General features: G+C 45.7%; 1 protein-coding gene across 3 annotated transcripts in view; it reads left to right on the top strand.

The window, feature by feature from the left end:
- DOP1B (DOP1 leucine zipper like protein B) overlaps positions 1-23,424 on the top strand; it is a 687,459-nt gene that overhangs the window by 275,109 nt on the left and 388,926 nt on the right. For all 3 annotated transcript variants that reach the window (XM_085621292.1, XM_085621294.1, XM_085621293.1), the window contains 2 exons: positions 13,998-14,112; positions 21,545-21,662. In XM_085621292.1, the coding sequence (XP_085477418.1) occupies positions 13,998-14,112; positions 21,545-21,662 (233 nt within the window). The remainder of the gene's footprint in view (positions 1-13,997; positions 14,113-21,544; positions 21,663-23,424) is intronic.

The raw sequence follows: 23,424 nt of genomic DNA, 5'->3' as shown, positions 1-23,424 counted from the left end.
ATCCTGTGCTTGTGTAGCAGAGAGCATAATGTTGGTTCACTTTTTCATGAGAATGTCTCACTATAGCCAAATTACCATCAGCGTGTTTAGTATGTTTGTGTGGATGCTCAGCACACCCTTCCCTATATTTCCTTTTTCTCATTCTTCTGGTGATGCGTTGCGTGGAAAACTGAGCTTTGTTACATTAGCTTTTGAGAAGACAATTGGGGCATATAAGAGGTTTAACCTGAATCTTTGTTTTCTTTTCTTCACTGGTTTATTATGTTTAAACTGTCTTGTTGATCCACATGATATACAATTTTGGAAACAAAAATGCCTGAACTCCGATTTGTCAACCATCATGGTGTTATGATGCTGTTCATTCGAGCTTTACATTTTGTACCAATAGTTGCATCTTGCTTTCCAGATAACTTTTTATGAACCCAAGTGGCGAGAACCTTTAACAGCCGGTATAGGACTAGGTAGATTATTCCACCCACTGAGGATAGAATGTTCTAAAATAAAAAGGGAGAAATGGAAGCACAAACATTGGAGTGTTGGCCTATACCAACCATTATTAGCCCTGAGTCACTTTATTGTCCTCGGTAGAGGTCCCACAATTCCAATGTTTTAATACAGCCTTATAGGCCGAATCCCCAGGCGAGGGACTATAATGAGAGAAAAGGCCTTTAGCAATGGGTATAGCCCAAGTCAGAAGGGTTATAAGGCTATTAGAACATTCAGCTCACTAAGGGAAGAAGAATGTTCTAAATTAAAAAGAGAGAAAAATGAAGGCAGACACTTGAATGTTGGAGCTCTGGGGTTATACCAGACATTATAAGCCCTGAGTTACTCCATTGTCTCCAACAGAGCTCTCAACATTCCAGTGTTCTAAACTTTTACTAATACACTATCCAATAATTATCATGGTTATTTAGTTTGCAGAAAACCACTTCATTGATGAATAAACATATTAACCATCCAGCCATTTCAACCCATGTAGTCACAATATTACCTGGCAATAGGATAATTCTGGGCACGCAAAAGGGAATGAAAAATGTCCTAGTCATCATGACGGAAAGTTTTGATTCTATTAAGGACGCAGAGGCGAGTATTATGCTCATCTTTCTTTATTTTCCATACTCCAGCAACTTCAACTTAGTTCAGGGTTCATTGTTAGTCCTCCTTTCAGCAGTCCTCACAGCTCACGAAGGCGATCTGTTGCCAACACCTTTCCTCTTTCTTGACTGCGATCCTGGAAACATCAAGGCTTGTCATTCCGTCTTGGAACCTTCTGACCCTAGGAGAAACAAGAATGCGAAAACTAATGAAACCTTTCTCCGCAACCGTGTGTCAAACAGAGGGTATCGTACAAGCACATGTCACCAAAACAACAAGTCAAACATTAAAGTTATATCTGGGAGCACTTCCACCATAGTAAACCACCTTAAAATCCTATACTTATGCAGTACGCCGGAAGAGAAAACCTTGGTGAGACTCATGCAACTCTAGGATTCGGGTGGGTACAGGTCTCCACGAGCCTCAGATGGGAATAATCCTCACCTCTGCATCCTTAATAGAATTGAAACTTTCCGTTTCATTCTATGTCGGGACCGGAGGCGAAGATTATGCTCGTTCAAAGCTTATCCACCACCAATGACGCCATATTCACCACTGGTTTAAAGTAGAAACTTTTACACATCGAGCCGGAAGATCAGTTAGCGGCGTTTAAGATGTCTTCTAGTCTGGCGCCCATTGAAAAAGCCTTAGAAGCCATTGCTCCTCTCGCTGAATGTGCACCAAATTGCGAAGTATTTATACCCGCTTCTTGCATCTCACCCATCTAATCCAACGGGCTATGGTTGGTGGTGAAACCGATTTGAAAGGCTTCCGTATGGAGATCAACAACTGATGCTCTACAGGAGGGCGAGTCTCCAGTGTCACACCTTCATATTCTTTCAGACATCAAACCACGCACAGCTTCAGGTATTTATCAAAAGCAGGGTAGGACACATGGCTCGAATCTGACTTTGTCCGGTGCATAATATGAAAGGTGACCCTTTCAGGGGTAAAAAACTCTACCTGAAATGTTCAGCGCTCTGACATCAGATACTCGATGGCAACATCTCAAGCATAAAAGCATAGCCAGTTTTGCTGAAGGCTCCTTGCGGGATAAGTATTATTGGGCTGCCAATATTGGAATAGGTGTAGTACCCTATTAACGTCCCATAATGAGGAATACCAAGGCTCCGGAGGGAGTGAAAGACGAATCCTCTGCATCAATTTGCAAACCAATTGGTGCTCCCTGATCGGGGCTCCCGAGACCGGGAGGTGTCAGGCTGAAATCGCCGATCTGTAAGAGTTGATAGTTCGATATGCCGGTGGAGCTGACGAGCTCTTGGTTACGCACCTGCGCGCTACGAGAGGTACTATACCTGAGAACACCTATTTTAGCAGCCTACACAGCAACCCTACACACTCACCTACTCCCTGCTGACGAGAGGCAACTACCTCGAAACACGTGTCCAGGGATGGCTAACGCTACACTTACTTGCACTCATTACTCGGGCATAGGCGTATCCGCCGACGCTGACTTCAGGGACCACAATTCTTTGGGGCAACACGCTGGTAGGTGTAGCAGTGTGCGACCAATTGGACTTTTGTTAGTATTCAGGCTATTCGAGCCGGTGGAGCTGACGAGCTCTTGGTTACGCACCTGCGCGCTACGAGAGGTACTATACCTGAGAACACCTATTTTAGCAGCCTACACAGCAACCCTACACACTCACCTACTCCCTGCTGACGAGAGGCAACTACCTCGAAACGCGTGTCCAGGGATGGCTAACGCTACACTTACTTGCACTCATTACTCGGGCATAGGCGTATCCGCCGACGCTGACTTCAGGGACCACAATTCTTTGGGGCAACACGCTGGTAGGTGTAGCAGTGTGCGACCAATTGGACTTTAGTTCGTTATGCCAGGCCCTGGGTCGCCAATGAGGCCAAGAAATTCATAATGGCTACCACTTCGCACCCCACAGGATTCTGGTCGTTCCGAAGACACCAACCGACCCATCTGGTCCATGCTGACTTATAGCGTTTGTTCATGCTATCGGCCCAAGCTGCTCCCAGTAGTGTTTGAGCGTCTGCCGATAGGCCTGAGACTCTCCAGCGATGCCCGAAATCCGCCAAGCTACTAAGGGCATTCGGCCTTGCTGGATTAGAGGGGGTGGACCGCCCTGAGGATCCCTGAGAAGAAAAGAATCTCAGGGTAGAAGGATTGGAGAATCCCAAGAAAGTTCCAGTAGAACCGGAAACCACACTTGAGACCTCCAATACGGTGTGATCAAAACCAACCTCATCCATTGTCTGCGGATTTACGTTGTGAGTCTCATTATCATGGCGAACGTAAGTAAGTAAGTACATTTTTTATTTGCATAGTTAATTAAAACCATTACAATTTATAAAAATATATATATTCAGTAAAAAATTTATCAAGTACATGCATAAAACTTGTTCCTTCATAATGCTTATGTCTTAAAACCATGCCGATAAACCTTGCTACTTTTGAACAACTATAACAGCATAATGACTTATCAAGTTTTCCTCCTTAAATTAAAAATTAAAATATGTCTTCAAAGATGCCTTGCACATTAGCTTATACTTTTCTGGCTAAGTTCTTGATATTTCCATTTCTGGCATTTTGCTTCCGCACAGTCTCAGAAATTTTACTTCTCTACAATTCAGTTGTGGATCGCTAGGATCTAAGCATGCCAACAGGGCTTGCCTCCTTGTTCGAATCCCGCGTAAATTAAACAATTGTTTCAACAATTTCTTTCGTTCTTTGAGGAGTTCTTTACAGGAGCATAATAGGTGCAGCAGATCTTCCTGTGCTGTTCCACAAAGTCGGCACACACAGCCTGCTTTATTACGTAGCCAAGGTGGAAGATGCTGAGTGCAGAGGAGCAAGACAAATCTATATTTCACAAATGCAATTTTTATATTTTTGTTGTATCCCAGGTTGAAGTAAGCTTGGGCACCCGGCTTTGTGTATGTGTTCAAAGTCATCCATCCATGGGCTCTCTTTGAGAGTGCGGCCTTGTCCTCCAGCCATGACAGTAGTTTCACCGTCTTCCACACTATTTTTTTAAAGGTTATGGTGGATGTCGATGTTTCTCAAAGTTGATTTAGCCCTAATTTGTGTAGGCTGATGTGAAGATATTTCGCAGCTGATGATGTAGTGTGCGTTTGTAGCTCTCTCCATAGCTGTTCGTTTAACGTTCCTCGAGGAGTATTTCGCACTATATCCCATGCAGTGACAAAGGCCCATTGTTTCAGGACGCCAAACTCAAGTCTGATTTGAGCGGGTGAAGTATATTTCGGCAGCCCAAAAATGACCCTGTATGCGGTTGTTACTGTGGCATCAAGTATTTCCGCGTCCCTGCCTTTCTGTGCTTCGCTGCCATAGGTTATTGTTGGTAAGAGTTTTGCACGAACCACCTCTGCCAGTGGCAGGATCGATGGGCCAGATAATTTTGAGTTTAAGGTTTTTAAGGAAGTTGCTATTATTAAACCTTTTTGCCTTAAGCTGTTCTTCTGTGCCAGGAAGTGACCACCGGAGTCCAGCTTTACGCCGAGGTATTTATACTCTATTGTGTCTTCTATTCTGGTCTCTCCCCAAAACCAGGCTGCAGTTTGTCGCCTTTTATTCCCTATTATCATTGTTCTTGTTTTGTCCAGGTTGATCGTTCGGTCGTTTGCTTGGGAGAAGTCCCGCGTTGTATTTAGGAGATGTTGTAGCCTACTTTTGTTTTACTAATCAGGACTATATCATCTGCATAAAGGAGGCAGGGAAGTGCCGTGTCTCCTAGTTTGGGGGCGTGTGAATTACAGTCGATTAGCAGCAGGACTAAATCGGCTATGTACAGATTAAAGAGAGTGGGTGTCAAAACACAACCCTGTTTCAGACCTTTTTCTGTGGTAATGTGTCTTGACAGGAGGGTTCCATTACCCAGCTTCACCTGTAGCCATGTGTTCGTGTGCAGGTTTATAATCAAGTTGAGTAGGGGCTGAGGGAGCCCCCGATGATGTAATTTGGACCAAAGTCTGATGCGATTAACATGATCAAAAGCGGCCCTGTAGTTGATAAAGCAGAGGTATAGAGACGATCGTGTGGCTGCAGCCTTGTCCATAAGCATAGCCATGCTTAATATGTTAGTTGTTATCCCAACTGATTTTGTGAAGCCGGTCTGTGGATTTTTCCTTCACCCAAGCCTGAAGGTCCTCCAGTAACAAGCCTGCAAAAAATGTTGCTTCGTTGTCTAGTAGAGCCACTAAGCGATAGTTTTGTGGTTCTAACTTGTCGCTAGATTTATGGATTGGGGAAATGATTGAGCCTCTCCATGAGCTGGGCAAGATGTTTAATGTTCTGATTTCTCTGAAGAGAGGGTCTAGTGCTTCTGCCCAGAAAGTTGCCTCCTGTTTGTAAAGTACTGGTGGAATTCTGTTTGGGCCAGGAGCACCTTCTCTTCTCCCCTTTCCGCCTTTTGATGGCGTCAATTTGGGTCGTTTGACGGCCAACAGTGGGAGGATCTGGCCCGGATTTCCCAGCGAGACAGATTTTGTCCCAAGCCTTGAGTGTCGTTTGGAAGTCGGTTTCGTTTTGACAGGCTTGAGGCTTCTCGCTGTATACAGTGCCTTGTTGAAAGTGATACCTGAGGTGTGTTACCCAGACTTCTTCTGTGATGTTTGTGGAGACGCTGTCGTGATTGTGGTGGACGAACTGGTTTATGGTACCCCAGAAACTGGTGCTATTGTTATTTTTCACATCGGCATGTAGTTTAACCCATAGATCCTCCTCCATAGCTCTATTCACATCCCTTTTTAACTTTTTGAGGGCTGCTCTTTGTTTCCGTAATTCTTGTAAATATAATTAATCGCTGGGCTTGTGTCGAAGGTGTCTCAGTAATTGTTTAATCCTTTTTTTTGCTAGCTTAATTTCTTGCTTAGCGCTATATGATATTGGTTTACTGCCGCTGAATCTTTGTAGGTTTGGTGGTTTAGTCTTAGTCGCATATGCCTCCATCGCTGATAGGAAGTTTCTCCATTTCTCCACTTCACCATCTCCGACCCTCGCAGCATAATGTTGTTTTGCAATTTCAAGCATGTCGCTTCCTGCGGCTATCTTGAATTTAATTCTTCTTAGGTTGATGGTGGTGATTAATCCTAGAGGCTTCCTGCAACGTTTGAATGGTGGAGTGACTGTTCTTAGTTCTATTTCTTGGGGCCGATGATCACTGTCGCCTTTATTACCCAGCTGAAACGATGTAATTTGTTGAAAGAGGCCTAGGGAGACGAAAGTGTAGTCCAGAATCGAACTTGTTTTTGTGGAACTATATGTCGTCACGGGAGGGTTGCCTTTCGGTGATCTGCCGTTTAATGCCCTCGGATTGAGATGTTCCGAAGTCTCCACGGTCATTTGTCCTGTTTTGGTTTGTTTGCACGTGTGAGGTTTTCCTTGTTGCGGGATGTTCCAGATTGCGTTTTGCAAAAGCACTTCTTCATCCACGGAAGATCCCATTAGATTATAGTTTAAGTCCCCAGTTAAGATAAGATCAGTTGTGGGTCCCTCACTTATGCATGTTTCCACAAAATTGCACATTTCCTTGACTAGTTTGATTTTGTTTTTAGGTTGGATGTACACATTTAGCAACATGATGTTGGAATCCATTTTGTTTAATGATGGTGATAGTAAGGAGATAGTGACTGCTAAAGTTGACTGTATTGTGGAGCCAAAGATGCGGGCAGAGTGGGCAACTGTGTTAGCGACATATGTGACCAAGCCTCCTTGCAGATGGCCGTATTTTGCTCCCCTGGTGGCATTTACAGAGAAGCGCAGATATCCTTGGAGATGAGGCAGGTCTATTGCCCATGTTTCTTGTACTGCCACTATGTCGAAGGCCCTGACATAGGTGACGAAATCCAAATCGGCTAGTTTGTTGGCGAGCCCATTTACGTTCCAGGAGCAGAACTGTACTGTCCCTAATGTGTTTGCTGTGTTTATCATGGCGAACGGGGGAAAGGCGTATCCCGTTTCCCTCGACCAATCTTGGAGGAAAGCATCCGTTGCAGCCGCCAGAGGGTCCGGCTTCCAGCTGAAAAATCGCGGAAGCTGATGGTCCAGCTGAGACGCAAAGAGGTCCACCGAGAATGGGCCCCACATGTCGTGGAGTCTCCGGAAAAGCGGCAGATGCAACTTCCATTGGCTCATGTCCTCCCAACTCCTGGAGCACCAATCTGCTATTACACTGGAAGCTCCCGGAAGATACTCCGCTGTCACTGAGACATTGTGGGAGAGGCAGAACGTCCAGAAGTCTTTGGCTAGGTCCATCAATGCCTTGGACTTCGTTCCCCTGAGATGGTTGATGTACCGGACCGCCAATACGTTGTCCATCTTCAAGAGTACGCTGCAAGAAGTCATTAATTGAACTCTTTTAGATTTATGACTGGGCGCTGGCCCCCATCCATCTTGTCGACAAGGAAGACATTGCTGAGGAATCCTCTGGGGTGAAAATGCGAGGGGACCACTGCACCTTTTTGCAGCAGATCCGCTACCTCCTGGTCTATGAGGTCTGCCTGATCTTGTGCAAAAACCAGCAGCCGAGGGCGAATCTCTTGCACGGGGGAACCGTAGAACTCTCTGTGGAACCCTTATACGGTTTGTAACACCCATGCTTCTGAAGTAATAGGTCTCCAATTGTGCACGAAAGCCGCCAACCTACCGCCCACCGTGTAATGTGCAAGAGGAAAAAGGCTCACCTGAGTTAGGCATGGAATGGCCTCTGGGTGCTCCTCTGCTGCCACGGCCTCTGTAGCCCCGACAGGACTGGAAGAATTCTTCACGGCCTGGATCCTTGGCTTCCTTGCTGGTGCCTCGTTGAGGGCCTTTGGTGTAGAAACGTCCAGTCGAATGCCCTCTACCGCGAACGGCCCGACAAAAACTCTCGGGTGGAAGACCTTCTTTATGGAGGACTGCGCCTTATCCAGTGATGTGAAAGTGGCGACAAATTTAGTGAGCTCCTTAATGAACGGGTCTCCAAAGAGACTGCCATGCGCCACTGCGCTTGCTTCAGAAGAGGAGAGGTCTCCCAACTTGGGGTCGACTTTCAGCAGGAAAGAGTGCCTTCTTTCAGTAGAAAGGGTGCAATTAGCATTGCCTAGAAAGACAATGGCTCGCTGGGCCCAGTTTGAAACTCTTTCTGGGGAAAGTGGGGTACCTGTTAATTTTGCTTTCTCCGCTAACTCTAGGACCTTGGTGATAGGGCCCGCTATGTCTAGGAGCTTATCCTGACACGATTTCTAGGATCGGTTGATCACTTTTTTCAGGTCATGGATGTACTTTTGTAAGAAGGTTGTCATCCTGGGGTCAACCTCTGGAGACATCGCCTCTTTGCCCGGTAGGACAGCAAGCTCTTACCTCTTTTTCAAGAGGCTTACGCAGGCGTCCGGCTACGAACGCCGAAACTTTAGGCGAGTGGGTCTACTCTGATGACCAGGGATGGATGAGGTCCTCAGGGACCAACATGTCCTAGTCTACTTCATTGGTCGCGTCAGTTATTGGGGGCTGTACGGGCACCAAGGTCTAGATGGGCCTGCCTCATCTGCGGATTCTTCCGCAGATTCCTCGTCCTCCTCCTGTAAAAGCGAGGTCTCTGGGACCTCGGGGAGAGTACTTTAAGATCCCCCCCATCTGGCCAAGCCAGAAACGCCTTTTAATGGCGATCAAACGCACCTAAGTCCATGCCTGACGGGTTCTTGCGCTTCAGATGGCGCTAAGACTGGCATGCATATGCAACCTGCATGATGCGACGCTCCAAAGGTCCCATGGCAACTGAGACTTCCTGGTGGATGGATGCATCCACCACGTCACAGAACTAGTCGTCGAGGGGAATAACCTGTAGAGATTCCTCCTCAGTGTTTTCCTTCTCCATGACGTGAACAAGTGGTAGCTTTCAGGGAAAGAATGAAGCTGGTAAATTACCCTAAACGCTCTAAGCGCTAGTGCTGTTACAAGCTCTGGGGGTAAGATTTTGGCGTGAGTAAAATCCCTGTGACTCTTTCAACCCATAAGGTCTCTAGGGGCGACTCACCCTGCTTCAAACGGGTATCAATTGCTCTGGGCCCGCCCCCGACTAGCGCTCCCCACTGCAATCAACAAATATGCAAAAAATGCACCTTACAGCGTTCGTTACAGACCCGCTGATAACAGGCGCATGGGGAGACCGGTAAAGATACAGACACATGTGTGGGCATCAGGGCTTCCAAGAGCTGCGAGGCGGCGCAGAGGCAATGAGGACGTTCATGCGACTCTCGATGGTTCCGCCGCTTAGGCGCGCAACGCGAACCAACGAGACAGACATGCGCCCCCTGCTAGGAAACTGTGTACCGCACCTTCACCTCAAGCAGGGCCGCGAGTGAACGAAGAGAGCTCCCACGGCCACGAGTTGAAAAACAAAAACAACTGATTTAAATTAACCCAGCGCGCTCGCGCACAATAATACACAGCACAGCAAAGCCCAACGTACTATAGGCATGAACAAGTACAAAGAACATTAAATAACAGTGAAAAAGTTCCCTCGCCTTGACGAGGGAGAGGAACAAGCAGTTTTGCCAGATTTTTAGACCCGTCCCAAGCCCAAAGCCGCTCAAATATAAGCCCAAAATAAGCCCAATCAGACCAGTTTCAGCCCAAAAAGCAGCCCAAATTAGCAAGTCTCCAATTATGTTGCTTAAAGATTCAGCCCCCCCCCCCACCCCCGAAATCAGCTCCAGTTCGAGCGGCAAACAGTGTGCGTCAGTGCACGCCTTGGCATCAGCAACGTGGTGAAGCACGGAGTGTCAGATCCATGCTAGGACAGTGGTAAACAGACGCACGCGGTGCTGCCAGCAGGTGCGTGCGAGGTTGGGTGGCCCCTGCACGACCGTTTTCGAAGCTGGGCTGGCCTACGAACAACCGATGTGGTCAGTTTTGGTTTGGGTGTTAAAACACTCTCTTTACCTACGTCAACTTCCTGGCATCTATCAATATTCATCACTTCCTACAAATAGGGTGACCAACTGGCATGGGTGCAAATTCAGGTCGGTGAGTGTAAAAATTCAGGACAAAGGGTCAAAATTCCGGACAAAAATTCAGGACGGGAGGTCAAAATTCAGGACAAAACTTCGGGACAAAAGGTACGTTTTACAGACACATCAAAGGAGGTCGCGTAATAGTGTATAAGTAATTCCATCTATATCGAAACATTCATCCATTTGAAAACGTACGTATCTTTCCATCCATCATTTCACTCATCCATCCCTCCATCCACACTTTCACTCATCCATTCATCCACCCTTTCACCCTATCCATCCGTACACTCATCCATCCACTCTTCCACCCAACCATCTACTCATCCATCCAGCCATTTATCCACTCACCCATCCAGCCATCCTTTCACTTACTCATCCATCCATCCACCCAGTTACTCATCCTACCATCCAGTCCCCTTTTCAGTCATCCATTCATCCTCCCTTTCTCTCTTCATTGACCCTTTCACTTAGCCATCCTTCTTTTCTTCGATCCACCCATACTTCAACTCATCCACTCATGAATCCATCCATTGACCCTATCACTCATCCATCCATTCACTCATCCATCCACCCATTCACTCACCGATCAGCCACCCTTTCACTCATCCATCCATCCTTTCGCTCATTATTCACCCTTTCATTCATCCATTCACCCTTTCACTAATCCATCCAGCCATCCACCCATCCCTTCACTTACTCACTCACCCACCTTTTTCTCTTAATTATGAGCTGAGCCTTTGTCTGCAGAGTTGCAGACAGAAGAGGCCCATCAAGAATTTCGCCCTTGCTGTCTTCCTAAAGCAAGGTGTGGGGTGGGGGAGGGTTCACTATGCACCTGCACATAGGCAATCTGAAAAAGTGGAAGTCATGATTCATGCATGATGCACAGTGCCAGGCCATGACGTGATTGTGACATGTTGTTTCCAGGGCTTTAAGCGGGATGAAAAAACTGGGGGTCTCTCCAAGGGGCGTGTCTGATGTAATTAATGGTGTTGCTTAAAACAACTAAGCTAAAAATCTGTGCTTAGCATTGTGTCTCGCCGGACTGGTATTTTGCCTCTTCTGTCATTGCATCCAGATATATATCACAACAAGTAACGTTACACCTACAACAAGCCAGAACCATTTGCTTTGTTAATGGTTGTTAGTTGCATAAAATAAAAATGCAGCAACCATGGCTTCCTTGAATATAATATTGAAACTGCACTTTTCTAAAATGATGAGACTGAAAGAACTCTAGCCCCTTCTTTTCAACTTGTTTCACCAGCTTCTTTTAATTAACTGGATTCTGTACCAGCATTGGCGTGTTTGCACATTCCTTTCATCTGCCCGTGGGCAAAGTGCAGCCAGTGGTCTCGAACTCTGTTCCTCCGCTGGCGCCCGAACTTAAAGTCGGCGCCTCCTGCAGGACCACAGCGGTGCCGTGTGCGGGTGAGCCCAGCCGGTCTCTCTCTCGGCTGCCCCACAGCCTGTCTTTCCCTCCAGCGGGCGGGAGCCGCCGTCTGCTCCTTCAGCTGACGGGCAATCACGGCCTCTGACAGTGTCGCTGGGGTTTACACGTTGCCCCGCAGAGGTCCAAATTACGGATGGTGGTTGGTCACCCTACCTACAAATGCATGCGCCCTTAATTCCCTGCCCCAATTTCCACTCTGTCTATTGCTTAAAGACTCAGCCCCCCCCCCCCCCATCGAAATTTTTTCTTACACCCCCCCACCCCCGAAATTTGGCTCTAGTTGCGCCTCTGACTCACTCTCACTCACCTGAGGTCGGGTGTCGAAGTCCGGACTCAGCAACTGCGGGCGCCGCTGGGCCGCCAACTGCTGTGCTGCGTGACTCCAGGCTGTGCTGTCGACTGGTGCTGGGCTCACTGGGCTGGCTAGCCTGCGCTGCGCAGAGAGCGCTGCCTGCGAGCACCGCCCGCCACCACCTGCTGACTGTGGCCTGGGTGACCAGTGGACCACAGTGGGCGGCAGCAGCAGTGACACCAAGTGCGTCCGACTCCTCATGACGACGATGATGATGATCATGCGTCCACCGTTGAGCTGAGCGCCGCGCCGAAAGTAAGAGCTCACTCACGTCACTCAGTCCCAGCATTATAGAGAAACGCAGGGGCTGGCCAAAAAATGATACCCAGGGCCGTCATTGGTAGCGTTTTCTCGCGCTACTGGATTGACGGCCCTGGGGGACCCCCACATTGGCCCGCAGTGCCCGCACACAGTCAAGTTAACAACAACAACAAAGCTAGGTGACCCCTCTGGGTGGTGCGTGCGGCGGTGCAGCACGCATGTGCAAAATAAGAGTGAGTGCACTACGTAACAAGTTAGCGTTCTGCACAACATCACGTACACCGTCATGGTCATGATGATGCATGCCTGCCTGCTGGCTGGCTGCTGCTCTAGGGTGGGCGGGGTCATCTTGTGTGCACAGGCAGGCCCAGGATCGGACCTCCAATGAGTAGCAGTCTCTCAGCGCACGCTGCGCTCTCATTTGCCACTGACAGTGACTGCCACCATAACGCGACGGACTCCTCGTGGTCGGCACCCGCCCAGGCCAGTAAAATTGTGTACACCCTTTTAATTCTAGCCCATAAAGTAGCCCCCCGCCAGGCATGGGTTTTTCCCGCACAACTGGTAAAAAAGTCGCTCAATTGTGCGGGAAATAGCCCAATCTGGCAACATTGGGAACAAGACTTATCTGCTGGAGAGCAGGAAAGAAAGAGGAAAGGTGTTGGCAACCGCATGCCCTTGTGAGCTGTGAGGACTGCCGATTGGTCGATTAACAATGACCCCTGAACTGCAGGAGTCATGGGACTTGAAGGTTTTTGTTGTTAAATTGATGTTGCTGGAGTATGGAAAATAAAGAAAGATGAGCATAATCCTCGCCTCCAGTCCAGACATAGAATTACTGCTCATGTGTATATATCAGGGAATCACGGGCTCATATACATGTGTGTTTGCACCACCTTAACATTATCCTGAGAAAGATGATTGAAACAAACGTCATCAAAGTAGGGCATTCCCTCTTGTAATGCTCCTATTTACATAAAGATGGTCAAATACTTTTTTCTGTGTGATTGTAGTATTTTTGAAGGAGTCTGGCAGTAGATAGCATTTAATCTTTAGTGCTTGGCAGATATTTTTAGTAATAAGTTAAAGCTGTTAAAGAATTATGAAACACAAGTCATAATTTTTGTCAATATGTATCAGCCGCTGGTTTAAACATGTTTTCAGTTTTTGTATCTTAGAGACTAATTGATAAAATTGTTTTATTCTATGGTCTTACATTTTATTTTCATTATAGTTTTTATTAACTGTTAACAAAATGTGTGAATTTTGGAAGTGGCTGTGTTTTATAGGTAGATCCATTTCTGATGGAGTACTTTTGTGGAATTTTGGTTTGTAATTCATTCCCTGAAAGGAAAAAAAAACGCTCCATCATTATGTGTAACACAGCATGCTGTATTCAAACAAAAACAATGCTGTATCCCTTACTACTGTCTGTCAAACAAATGCAGTATGGCTCAGGGTAAAAAAGACATTTTCATGTGAATTCATCCAGTGCCTGTCATGTTGCTGAGATTGCATGTTAGACAGTTCCAGCTGCAATTGATTATTCTTTGTTAAGGAAGCTCCAAGGCCACAACAAATGTAAAATAGAAAGACATTTTAAATACCACTGACCAGTATCCTTTAGGAGGTGGGCTCCTACGCCAATCTTTGAACAAACTCGTCCCACTTCATGCTAGCTTAGTGTGCTCACATATTTCTAAATACATTTGCTAAGAATTAGCAAAATGTGCGCGACTGCTTCAAAGAGCGGGAATGTATTGAACTTTAACGTGTTGGGCACGTTCGGTAAGACTCCACTTTAAAATATCTGTTTATTTGCAGGCTGTGATCGAAATTTTACATCAGAAGATCTCCAGTTCCGACTTGGAACCGGGACAGCATACATATCTGAAACCATTCCGTATCCTCATAAGTCTTCTGGATAAACCTGAGATAGGTAATTTTATGTTTGTTGTCTTTTCTTTTTAAGTTTGTAATTATCTTGTAAGAACACCCATCTAAAATGACAGTAGTGCGTAGAAATACATGCTTCTGGTTGGGGCCAATTCAAAACACACCGCTACTTTTTACAAAGCCCAAAACAGGCATTTACAGCTTCTGTTTTAGCTGAATTCAATGATTTTCACTGTCCTGTTCCTTAACAGCACCTTCCTCTGGACCTGCTGTGTGCTTTTTATCATCTCTCTTCCCTGAGATACCAATATGAGGCAACATTGGACACTAGTTCCCTTCTCCCTTCCTATAATGCAGTTGAAAAATTATCCAAAATGTGCAGTAATTGATCAATTTATGTGTCTCATATGTGCATGTCCCTTTCTAATCCTGGTGCACTTGAAAAGACTTCTGACCTGAGATCAGATGTAAAAATTGTGGATATGGAAGGAGGTATACACTATGTCACTTGTTTGTGACTAAAGAGAATGTTTATTACCCTTGCACTGTTAAAAGCATGATAGGGATGTTTTCTTCATCAGCAGAAAATAAAATATGGGTAGTCTTGTAAGTGCTAATGCTTGGATGATCCAAATTACGAATTGGGCTGAGGTCATAAGGGAATTGATGCTTAAAAGTCAAGTCCCACATGTCGCCCAGAACAGTTATTAGGAGTGATGTCTGTATTCACGAAAAGGATGAAGTGGGCCTAATGGGCACATACAATTCAGAGCCAAAAACATAAAAACCCAGTAATGGTGGAGCCACAAAATTGCGAACATGGCAGGTGTAGCCATAGCCAAATACTCCTTTATAAACGTTAGCACTTCTCATAAAACCGATATATGGACTCTAGTATCAGTGTTTTCAATAATGGTGACCAGTAAAGACCTTCTGCAGAAGGTGTGCTATGAAGTCAGGCCACTTCTGTTTTCTTTAGGAGGCAAGTGACTCTGGCATTTTGAAAACCATAAGCGATTTTCAAAGTTGTTCAACATGCACTCTTGAGCCTCATATGTCCTATAGAGCTCCTTCAGGGATTTTGAATGTTTAAAGACACTATGGGGCTGATTAGGATGGAAGTCGGAAAAGCATTCCGACCACTGTGGTAGCGTAAAATTACCGTCTGCAGGTACCGCGGGAAAACCGGCGGTCAGATTAGGATGGACTGCCAGAAACATCCTACCGCAGTGGTCGGATTCCAGGATACACCGCCGGAAAAGACTGCCGTTTGCCCAGCGGTCAGGACCGCATGGAGGTGTCTGGGATTCAATTTTCGCTATCCGCAGTAGTGCTTCCACCTTCCCCGAAGGGCCGGATTCTCCGCTGCGGTGTGATGGGCTGATTGAGGCATCGTGATTTGTCCGGCGGTCGTAACCGCATTCCGCACAGCGGTCCCTCTCTATTGGCTCCGTCCGCTACCGGTGCGGAAGGAGAATTCTGGTGGATCCCGAGACTCCGCAGCAGACGGAAAATGGGCTATCTTTGCCCATCATAATACGGTTGTCGCGAGGACTGCTGCTGGAGTGCGGAAAAGGAAATTTTCCGGCACCGCGGCTGTGCCTCCGTCCGCCATCCTAATGAGCCCCTATGTTCAGATTCTTCCAGTTCCTTTTTGACATAAGTGACCCGGTCAGTGATTTTCCACAGTTTTCCTTTTACGCTAGTGCATCATGTCCAAAAGGCCAGTGGTGATGAGTTTCATAATGTCCTTCAAACGTTATTCTGGCTGGGCAGTAGATGATGTAGGTTAACCCCCTGATGGTGTCAGGGAGAGGTAAGAACTACTGACTTCTGATCCTTCTCTCGGCAAACATCTGGAAAGCCAGCACCTATCAGCGTTTTCCATTTCTTTCCAGATTTACCCATTGTTCCGTTTGGGTATAGATGTTACTATATGGAAGCTAGCCTTGGGAAAGCGTGTGCCAAACTGTTAGCATCTTACAGGGAAAACAGGTCCAGTCGGGTGACACCACAGCTGGAAGGAAAGTTATATAAGTCAGCAGACTCACATGTTTCAATGAAGCGGGGAGGGTGGTGCCACCAGCAACGGCAGATGACCTCTGTAGATGTATGAGAATCACAAACAGAAACCCCTAGATTCCATAAAGGGGAGGTATGTGCAGTCGTATAAAGTAAGAATATAACAAAGAATCAGATCTGTGCAGCGCTTGGTAGCTCTGTGTCCTAAGCACAGCAGATTTGCAGGGGGAGGGGAAGAGGGTGTGTGTGTGTGTGTGTGTGTGTGTCTGTCTGTCTGTCTCATTCCTGCAATTGGTGTGCCACTAATTGTATGGGGTAAGCCAAGAGGAGATGCTGTAGGGAACCAGGTGACCAGAACCTGAGTGTGGATGACCATAATAAATATGGAGTCTCTGCGAAGATGGAGGCAAGCATCTATCTCAGAAGCAGCTGCAGACACAGGCATAAGAAGGACATGTACAGGATTAGTGTCAGTCCTGTGGGTCATTACAGTACTGTGATAGAGCTGTGTTCAGTGTCTTTCTCAATATTTGTCCTCCCATTACTTGTATGAGACACATGACCATTTTTCATTATACTTGCTACAGTTGGGAGTGAGAAGTAAGTAATTATTTATAGTGTCACTGGTTCACCCTCCTTGACATGATAATTCCTAAAAAGAAAATAAAAGGAAGCTGATTCCAACAAGGTACCTGGTTCTCTTACATTGAGAGACGTTGGTTGAAATGCACTCAATGATTCCTATTTGGAGTGCTCCGTAACAAAAAACAGTAGGCCTGACTCACCAAAGCAGCATGCTTTATCATTGGGCCTTTCCTCTCCTCACAGGCTCATTTGTAGCTCCCCATTTTTTAATTTGTAGAATTTTCAGTGGCTGTCTTGCCACACATTATGTTCCCCCTTGGGTACAACATGACAGAATAAGGGCAAGGACAAGTGTAGTGTGCAATAGCACGTCCAGGCTTGTACAGGAGATGTATCCAAGCCTATGATTTGTATAGCACTTCTCTAATCACTCTGCTTCTGGAAAAAGGATAAATGTTTTTTGAGACATGTTGGACCATGTAGCCTAGCCATCCTCCAAGGAGTTTAATGAATTATTCTGACAGGGTAACATAACTGAACTGTCCCTCCTCAAAGTGCTGGTTGTAAACACATTAGCTCCTGCCGTCTACCACCAGTGTAACAGGCTTGAGTTTACCTCTTTGCACATGGTGTTGCGTAGAAACAAATGAAGTGGCTAGGCCCTTCCCATCTGTGCCTAGATGGTTTGTGTCCTAATCTTTCTGAAAAGCTAGCTTAATCACAGAATGTGACATGCATTGGTAGTCAATGACTCCACTCAATTGCTTCCCTGGCTCAAAAAAGAAAATCATTAATAATTCAGTATGACCCTCCTTGATCCATCAGCTATAATTTAAAAGTATGGCTAACTTGGGGAGAGCTAATTCTCTAGTATACTATTAGTGCTGGTACAATGTGGTTTTTAATATCTTTAAAATAAACTAGGCTAACCTCAAAGAAAATGCTACAGCAGGGGTTGGCCAAGATATATTAAGCCAAAAATACAATGTGCCTGGACGGTCTCTCAAGGTATTTCCGCCTTAGTGATGAGAACTCCCAAGTGGTTGGGTAGCTCTCAAAGCCAAACACAGAAATCCTAGGGTCTACGACCTACCTCTAAGTCTCATTTCGACCTATGTGGTAGTAAGCCTATCTTGGAGGAAGCTAGAGATAATGCATGCAAAAGGGCAGATCCCTTAAAGGACAAGATCCCTCACTCACCAGAGGTGACATGCTTCATTATAGGGACTCTCCTCCCAAGGGAAAAACCTAGTTCCCTTGAGGGCTACAACCCCCTCACTGAGAGGGAGGAGCTCCCGCCTCCTAGCCAGTTTTAGTCTTTCACCAGTTTCTTACTTTTTCACATCTCTGCACTGCACCCTCACTCACACTTGTCAGCTCATCATATACGGACGTAGCTTGTCCACTAACATCAATAATCAAAACATCCCTGAGCTCCTCCCTCTCAGTGAGGGGGTTGTAGCCCTCAAGGGAACTAGGTTTTTCCCTTGGGAGGAGAGTCCCTATGATGAAGCATGTCACCTCTGGTGAGTGAGGGATCTTGTCCTTTAAGGGATCTGCCCTTTTGCATGCATTATCTCTAGCTTCCTCCAAGATAGGCTTACTACCACATAGGTCGAAATGAGACTTAGAGGTAGGTCGTAGACCCTAGGATTTCTGTGTTTGGCTATCAGTTATTTGGGGAAATAATCCTTTAGTGGTCTCTAAAACCCTCCCTAGGACTCTCTTGTAAAACTGTGTTTTATTACGTTGGGTAGCTCTCCCCACTTTCAGCTGGGGGGGACGCGTGTTAGACCTGTCAGCCCTTTGGGTGGTCCCTCCTCATCATTATTTATTTTGTCCCACTTCTGCCTCAAACCCTGTTATAATTTTTCCTTTTTGGGAACCACCAGACTTGTTAGTGTTGATGCAGGGTCAGGGAGCCATTTTCCCTACCCCTGGAACTTCTGTCTGAGGGCCTGAGACACAAAATGGTGGCCACCCATTGTCACCTGTGACATAACCAGAACTCACTGGAGGTTTCTAGAACCTTCTGGAACATTCTAGAATCCTGTGATAGTGGGAGGCAGTTTTAGAATGTTGGGAGGCCATCTCAGAAGGGCAGTTGGCATCTGACTGGAGAGGAGAGAGGAGACAGAGATAGAAGGAGGTCGGAGTAAGGCAGCAGGGGTGGAAACCAGTGCTTGGAGTGGGGTCCAGAAACCCACCCTTGATGCTAGTCCCTACTGACCAAGCCCAGCCTAAAGCCCTGTGTGGGACCAAGACCAGAAGAACCATCTTAAGGATCTGAACATTTGGAACAGGCCTTAAAGAGGAAGAACAGCAAGCTCCTGACCTGTTCGGCGGTGACCTCCTGGAGTCCTGACGTCGAGAAGCCTGGAGACCTGGGGCCTGAGGTAGAGAAGCGGCGCTGACAGAAAGCAGACGTTGTACCCGGAGCCGTCAGAGGTCGAGAGAGGGCGCCGACGGAGGTCATGGAGAGGCACCGGAGGTCGAGTAGGAAGTCACCTGAGGTCGAGGTGAGGCGTCGACGGGGGAGTGAAGTCCGCCCTCCGGAGTCGCCGGAAACTGAGGTGAAGCGCGCCGGAGGTCGGGAGTGGAGATCGCACTCCGGAGACACCCGGAAGCGGGGAGACCGTGTCCCTGCGACGCCGGAAGGCGACATCGAGCCGAGGCCGCCCAGCGACATCGATCCGGAGCCGCCTCACGGCGTCGACACAGCGCCAAGCGGAGCCGATAGTCGTGGAAGGGACAGTAAGTGGTAGAGGGGGCGTCTAAGGCCCCGTGGAGCCCTAAAGACCATCCTAGGGGCTAGAGGGGTGTTAGGACCAGCCTGGGAGTGCCAGGGGTGAACTGAGACTGGTGCAGTGACCTCCGTGAGGGGCTGTGTAGTTTGGAGGGCCAGATCTTTAGGTTACCCTCGTTCTGCCTCAGCTTAAGCCCCAGCCTTGACCAATCTAGGTGGGACACCCCCATGCCACCCAAATGACCACAAGCTGTGTATGGGCAAAGTAAGACCAAGTTACCTCATGGAAGTGATCTGATCTGTAATTGTCATTGATTGCTTTACCTTAATTATTGAAGGTGCTTTACTTATTGTCTTTCACCAATTTATTCCTGCACTGTATTTATTGTCTGACTGTATTTATTTGCCATCTGTATTTATTGCACCTCTATTTATTCCTTGCTTAATTATGACCTGAACCTATTTGTTGAAACTTCGAAGTAGTATTGTTTATTTGACCTGCTCTTTTAAAGGAAAATCCTATTGTATTGTATTTATGATGTGAAGCCTGCAACTAAGAGAAAATAAGATAAAGACATATATATTTTCTTCTTTTCTTCCATAATTTTTTACGGTGTAGTGTCGTTTTTGGAACGGATGAACGCATGGTTATTGTGAGGGTGTGACGTACGCTTAACACGGTGCCTGACCCCCAACCGCTCGAGCCAAGCTACCACCGTGCTGGGAACCTGGTGACCGCTAACCCGGTTGCCCGGTTTCCAACATGGTACAATGTGGTTTTTAATATCTTTAAAATAAACTAGGCTAACCTCAAAGAAAATGCTACAGCAGGGGTTGGCCAAGATATATTAAGCCAAAAATACAATGTGCCTGGAAATATTTAGAATGTACCTTCAAAAGAGCGAATGAACCCCAACAAAATAACTGCCCCCGCTCCTCACATGTCCCTCTGTCTAGTGGGAACATGCTGAGATTTATTTATCTTTGGTACTGAGGAGATGGGGCAATGTTTGCCACTTCTTAATAGAGAAGTAATCTTGGAAGATCCCTCACCAACAACTTTAGCTGTATTTCTCGTGAGTACATTGCACACTGCAAATACCAGAATGCTTTGGGAGGTCATAGTATGTTGAGGAGTGTGCTGCCTGAAACTACAGTAGTTTGGGTTTAGTATTGGCACTAAACACTTTGAGCAATGAAGCCGGATAGATCATTATTCATTGTTTTTCAGCAGCTAAAACATTATCAAGTTTTCATTCTTAATTTGGTAGCTATAATTTTTCTGCTGTGCATTATGCTTTTTCAGCCAAACTGGCCTTGAAGGGAGACTATTGTAAGACCATGAATCTCAGTTCATACAATTTTTATGAATTTAGATTGGTTTTATGCAGTGTCTGGAAGCCACTGAAATTGAGGGATTTTTTGACAAAATAAGATAATTTGTGGGATGTTATCAAAATGACTTGCGAGAGAAGATATCCCGTCGGACATATTTATATATCTATAGCACGGTTGGTAGACCACGAGGATATATTAGGAGTGAGATCCTAATAAGCTACAGTTTAGGCTAAGGATTTTTTTTTAGAGTTTGATTGAAATTTGTGTTTTTACCTGCAATTAAAATATGCGTGGGGTAAGTGTCTTTACCAGTGACTGCATTGATGGGTCTGCAAAAATCTGATAGAAGCAAGTGTACACATTTTCGTCTGTGCCCTCATTTTTTGGAGACTTGTAGGTTTTAGCAGTATTTTTTTAAATTGTAGTGAGGCATTCACTTTTGCAATAGATGCTGGATAAAACAAAGTATTTTATGCCTTAGGTAATATCTAGATTATTTCATTGAGGAACAGCAGAAACTGTCAGAGTTTGAATCTCATGGGGCAGTAAGTGTATTAAATTTAGTTAAGGTTTTTGCTGCTCTTAGGTTTGATGGCTGTTGCATTATGCAGTGCACTTGTATATTAATGTATTTTGCTCCTTATTGCATATTATTTAGTCTTTCTTTTGATTGTCCCCAGAAAATGTCTTCAAATATGTTTTTAATTAGTCACCTAGTTCTTGTCCAAGAGACACACCACAAACAATATTTCATCTTACCATTCCTCTTATTTTTTTATTTCAGGGCCCCAGGTTGTTGGGGATGTATTCCTAGAAGTGATCAGAGCCCTTTATTCTTACTGTAGGGATGCCATGGGGTCTGATCTAAAGCTGAGCTACAACCAGAGTGGCAGTCTTACAAGGTACTGTGCAATTTTCTGTTTGTCTTGCAGCAAGATACACCTCCAATAGGATCATACTCCCTACGCCAGTCTTTGCACTCAGATGTTGCTTGCACTTTTTATTAGAATATCCCTAGATAATCTATTTTGAAAAGGAAATTCGTTGTTGAATTGCATTTTAAAGGTCATAGTATCATGTGAATCTTTGCATTTGCCTTCCTTCTCTGAGATAAAATGGACACACTGCTGAATGTGCATGACACTATTCTCTACGGAGTATGTAGCCGAGATTGTGGATGCTGCTGTAAGACACAGCTCTCACCAGCTAGTGAATCCTGAAGAAATTTCCTCTTTACCCTTTATTGGCAGCAGCATGTTGGCAACAGGGTAAATGTGCCTTGGGCAAGGTTGTTGTGTTGCCCGCATTCAGCTGTCTTGGTAGGAACACATGGCATCAGATGGCCTAATAGGAGGGAAGGTTATGCTGCTGCACTGCTGACCCATTAGAGAGAGGAGAAGGACCGGGATAAATGGGAGTCAGTTTGATCAGCGTACAAATGTATGCACATACACAACCTGGATGTCACAGCTGTGTGGTTTGAGACCAGACCTGCTACAATAATCACACTCTGGATGTGTGGAAGCAAAAGGCACATTGACAGAGCTGCAAGTGGTATGGCAGCTGTGACCATATCAAGAAGAAGAAAACAGAAGCTTAGGATACTTAAGCTCGTACCGCATGCACTGAATATGTTTATTGACTATCTTTTTGTTGGATTTTACCTATCGAATGCCACACATTTGCAATACAATACAAGGTTTTAAAAAATATACCATGTGCACATCATGCACTGTACCACCACAAGAGTCATTGCCGGGAATAAAATATTAACATTTTTTTTATTTCATAACCAAGGTTAAAACCTCGCATTGGTGCTCCACCCAAATCCACAGGCTTTTGCTTATCATAATGAATGTTTGCTTTCTCAGCTAGAACCATTCCTACTCTCTCAAGCTCAATTTTGGCTCCCCTGAAATTTCCAATTCCTCCCGGGCTCCAATCAATGAGATACAAAAAGTAGATCCTCCCAAGTAGAAGGAAATATATTTCCAAAGTAGCCATAGATGTTCTGTGTATACTTTTGTCAAAATCCTGGAAGGGTGGACTCCTTTCCCAGTAATATTAATAATGTGGTATTCCTCCTGATGTTGATCTGAATTTATAATATTCGATCAACAGCTCACTTTCATTGCCAGGATCCTTTGATGTATTTTTATTTGTCTATGATACCTCATACTCTAGTATACGCCCAAGGCAGTATAGGAATCCGCTGGATCTAAGGTATGTATATATGTGGTACCTCTATAGTGCAAACCTAGCCAAAGCCAAAGGGCAGTGTAGCACTGTAGAGGGTTACATTGTTGAGAATGAAATAAGCATCATAGTTGTTCAGTTTTTTCATATATGCCACTAACTGACTACTGCACACTCTAGTATAAGCTGCAGTCTTGTGAGTTTCATTTTGTGGTAAGTTAACTTGTGGCTTGGCTGGATTTGTTACTTTGCATTGTTCTCAGCTGTGAAATGTGTTTGACAGTTGGTGGCCAACTTGCACACAAACACATCCTAAAGCTAAGAACATTCCAGAGAGCCATCTATAGACAAATTAAACTAAAGCTGATCATTTTCCTTTCCTTAAATATGCTAGTTTCATTTTTGTAACCTCAGTTTGTTGCTCCTTTGATACCACTTCTTAGGCTATGCTGGTTTATGTAGCACTGC

This window comes from Triturus cristatus, chromosome 8, assembly GCF_964204655.1.
Source record: "Triturus cristatus chromosome 8, aTriCri1.1, whole genome shotgun sequence".
Taxonomy (NCBI): Eukaryota; Metazoa; Chordata; class Amphibia; order Caudata; family Salamandridae; genus Triturus; species Triturus cristatus.
This window is presented reverse-complemented; position numbering and strand designations above follow the sequence as displayed.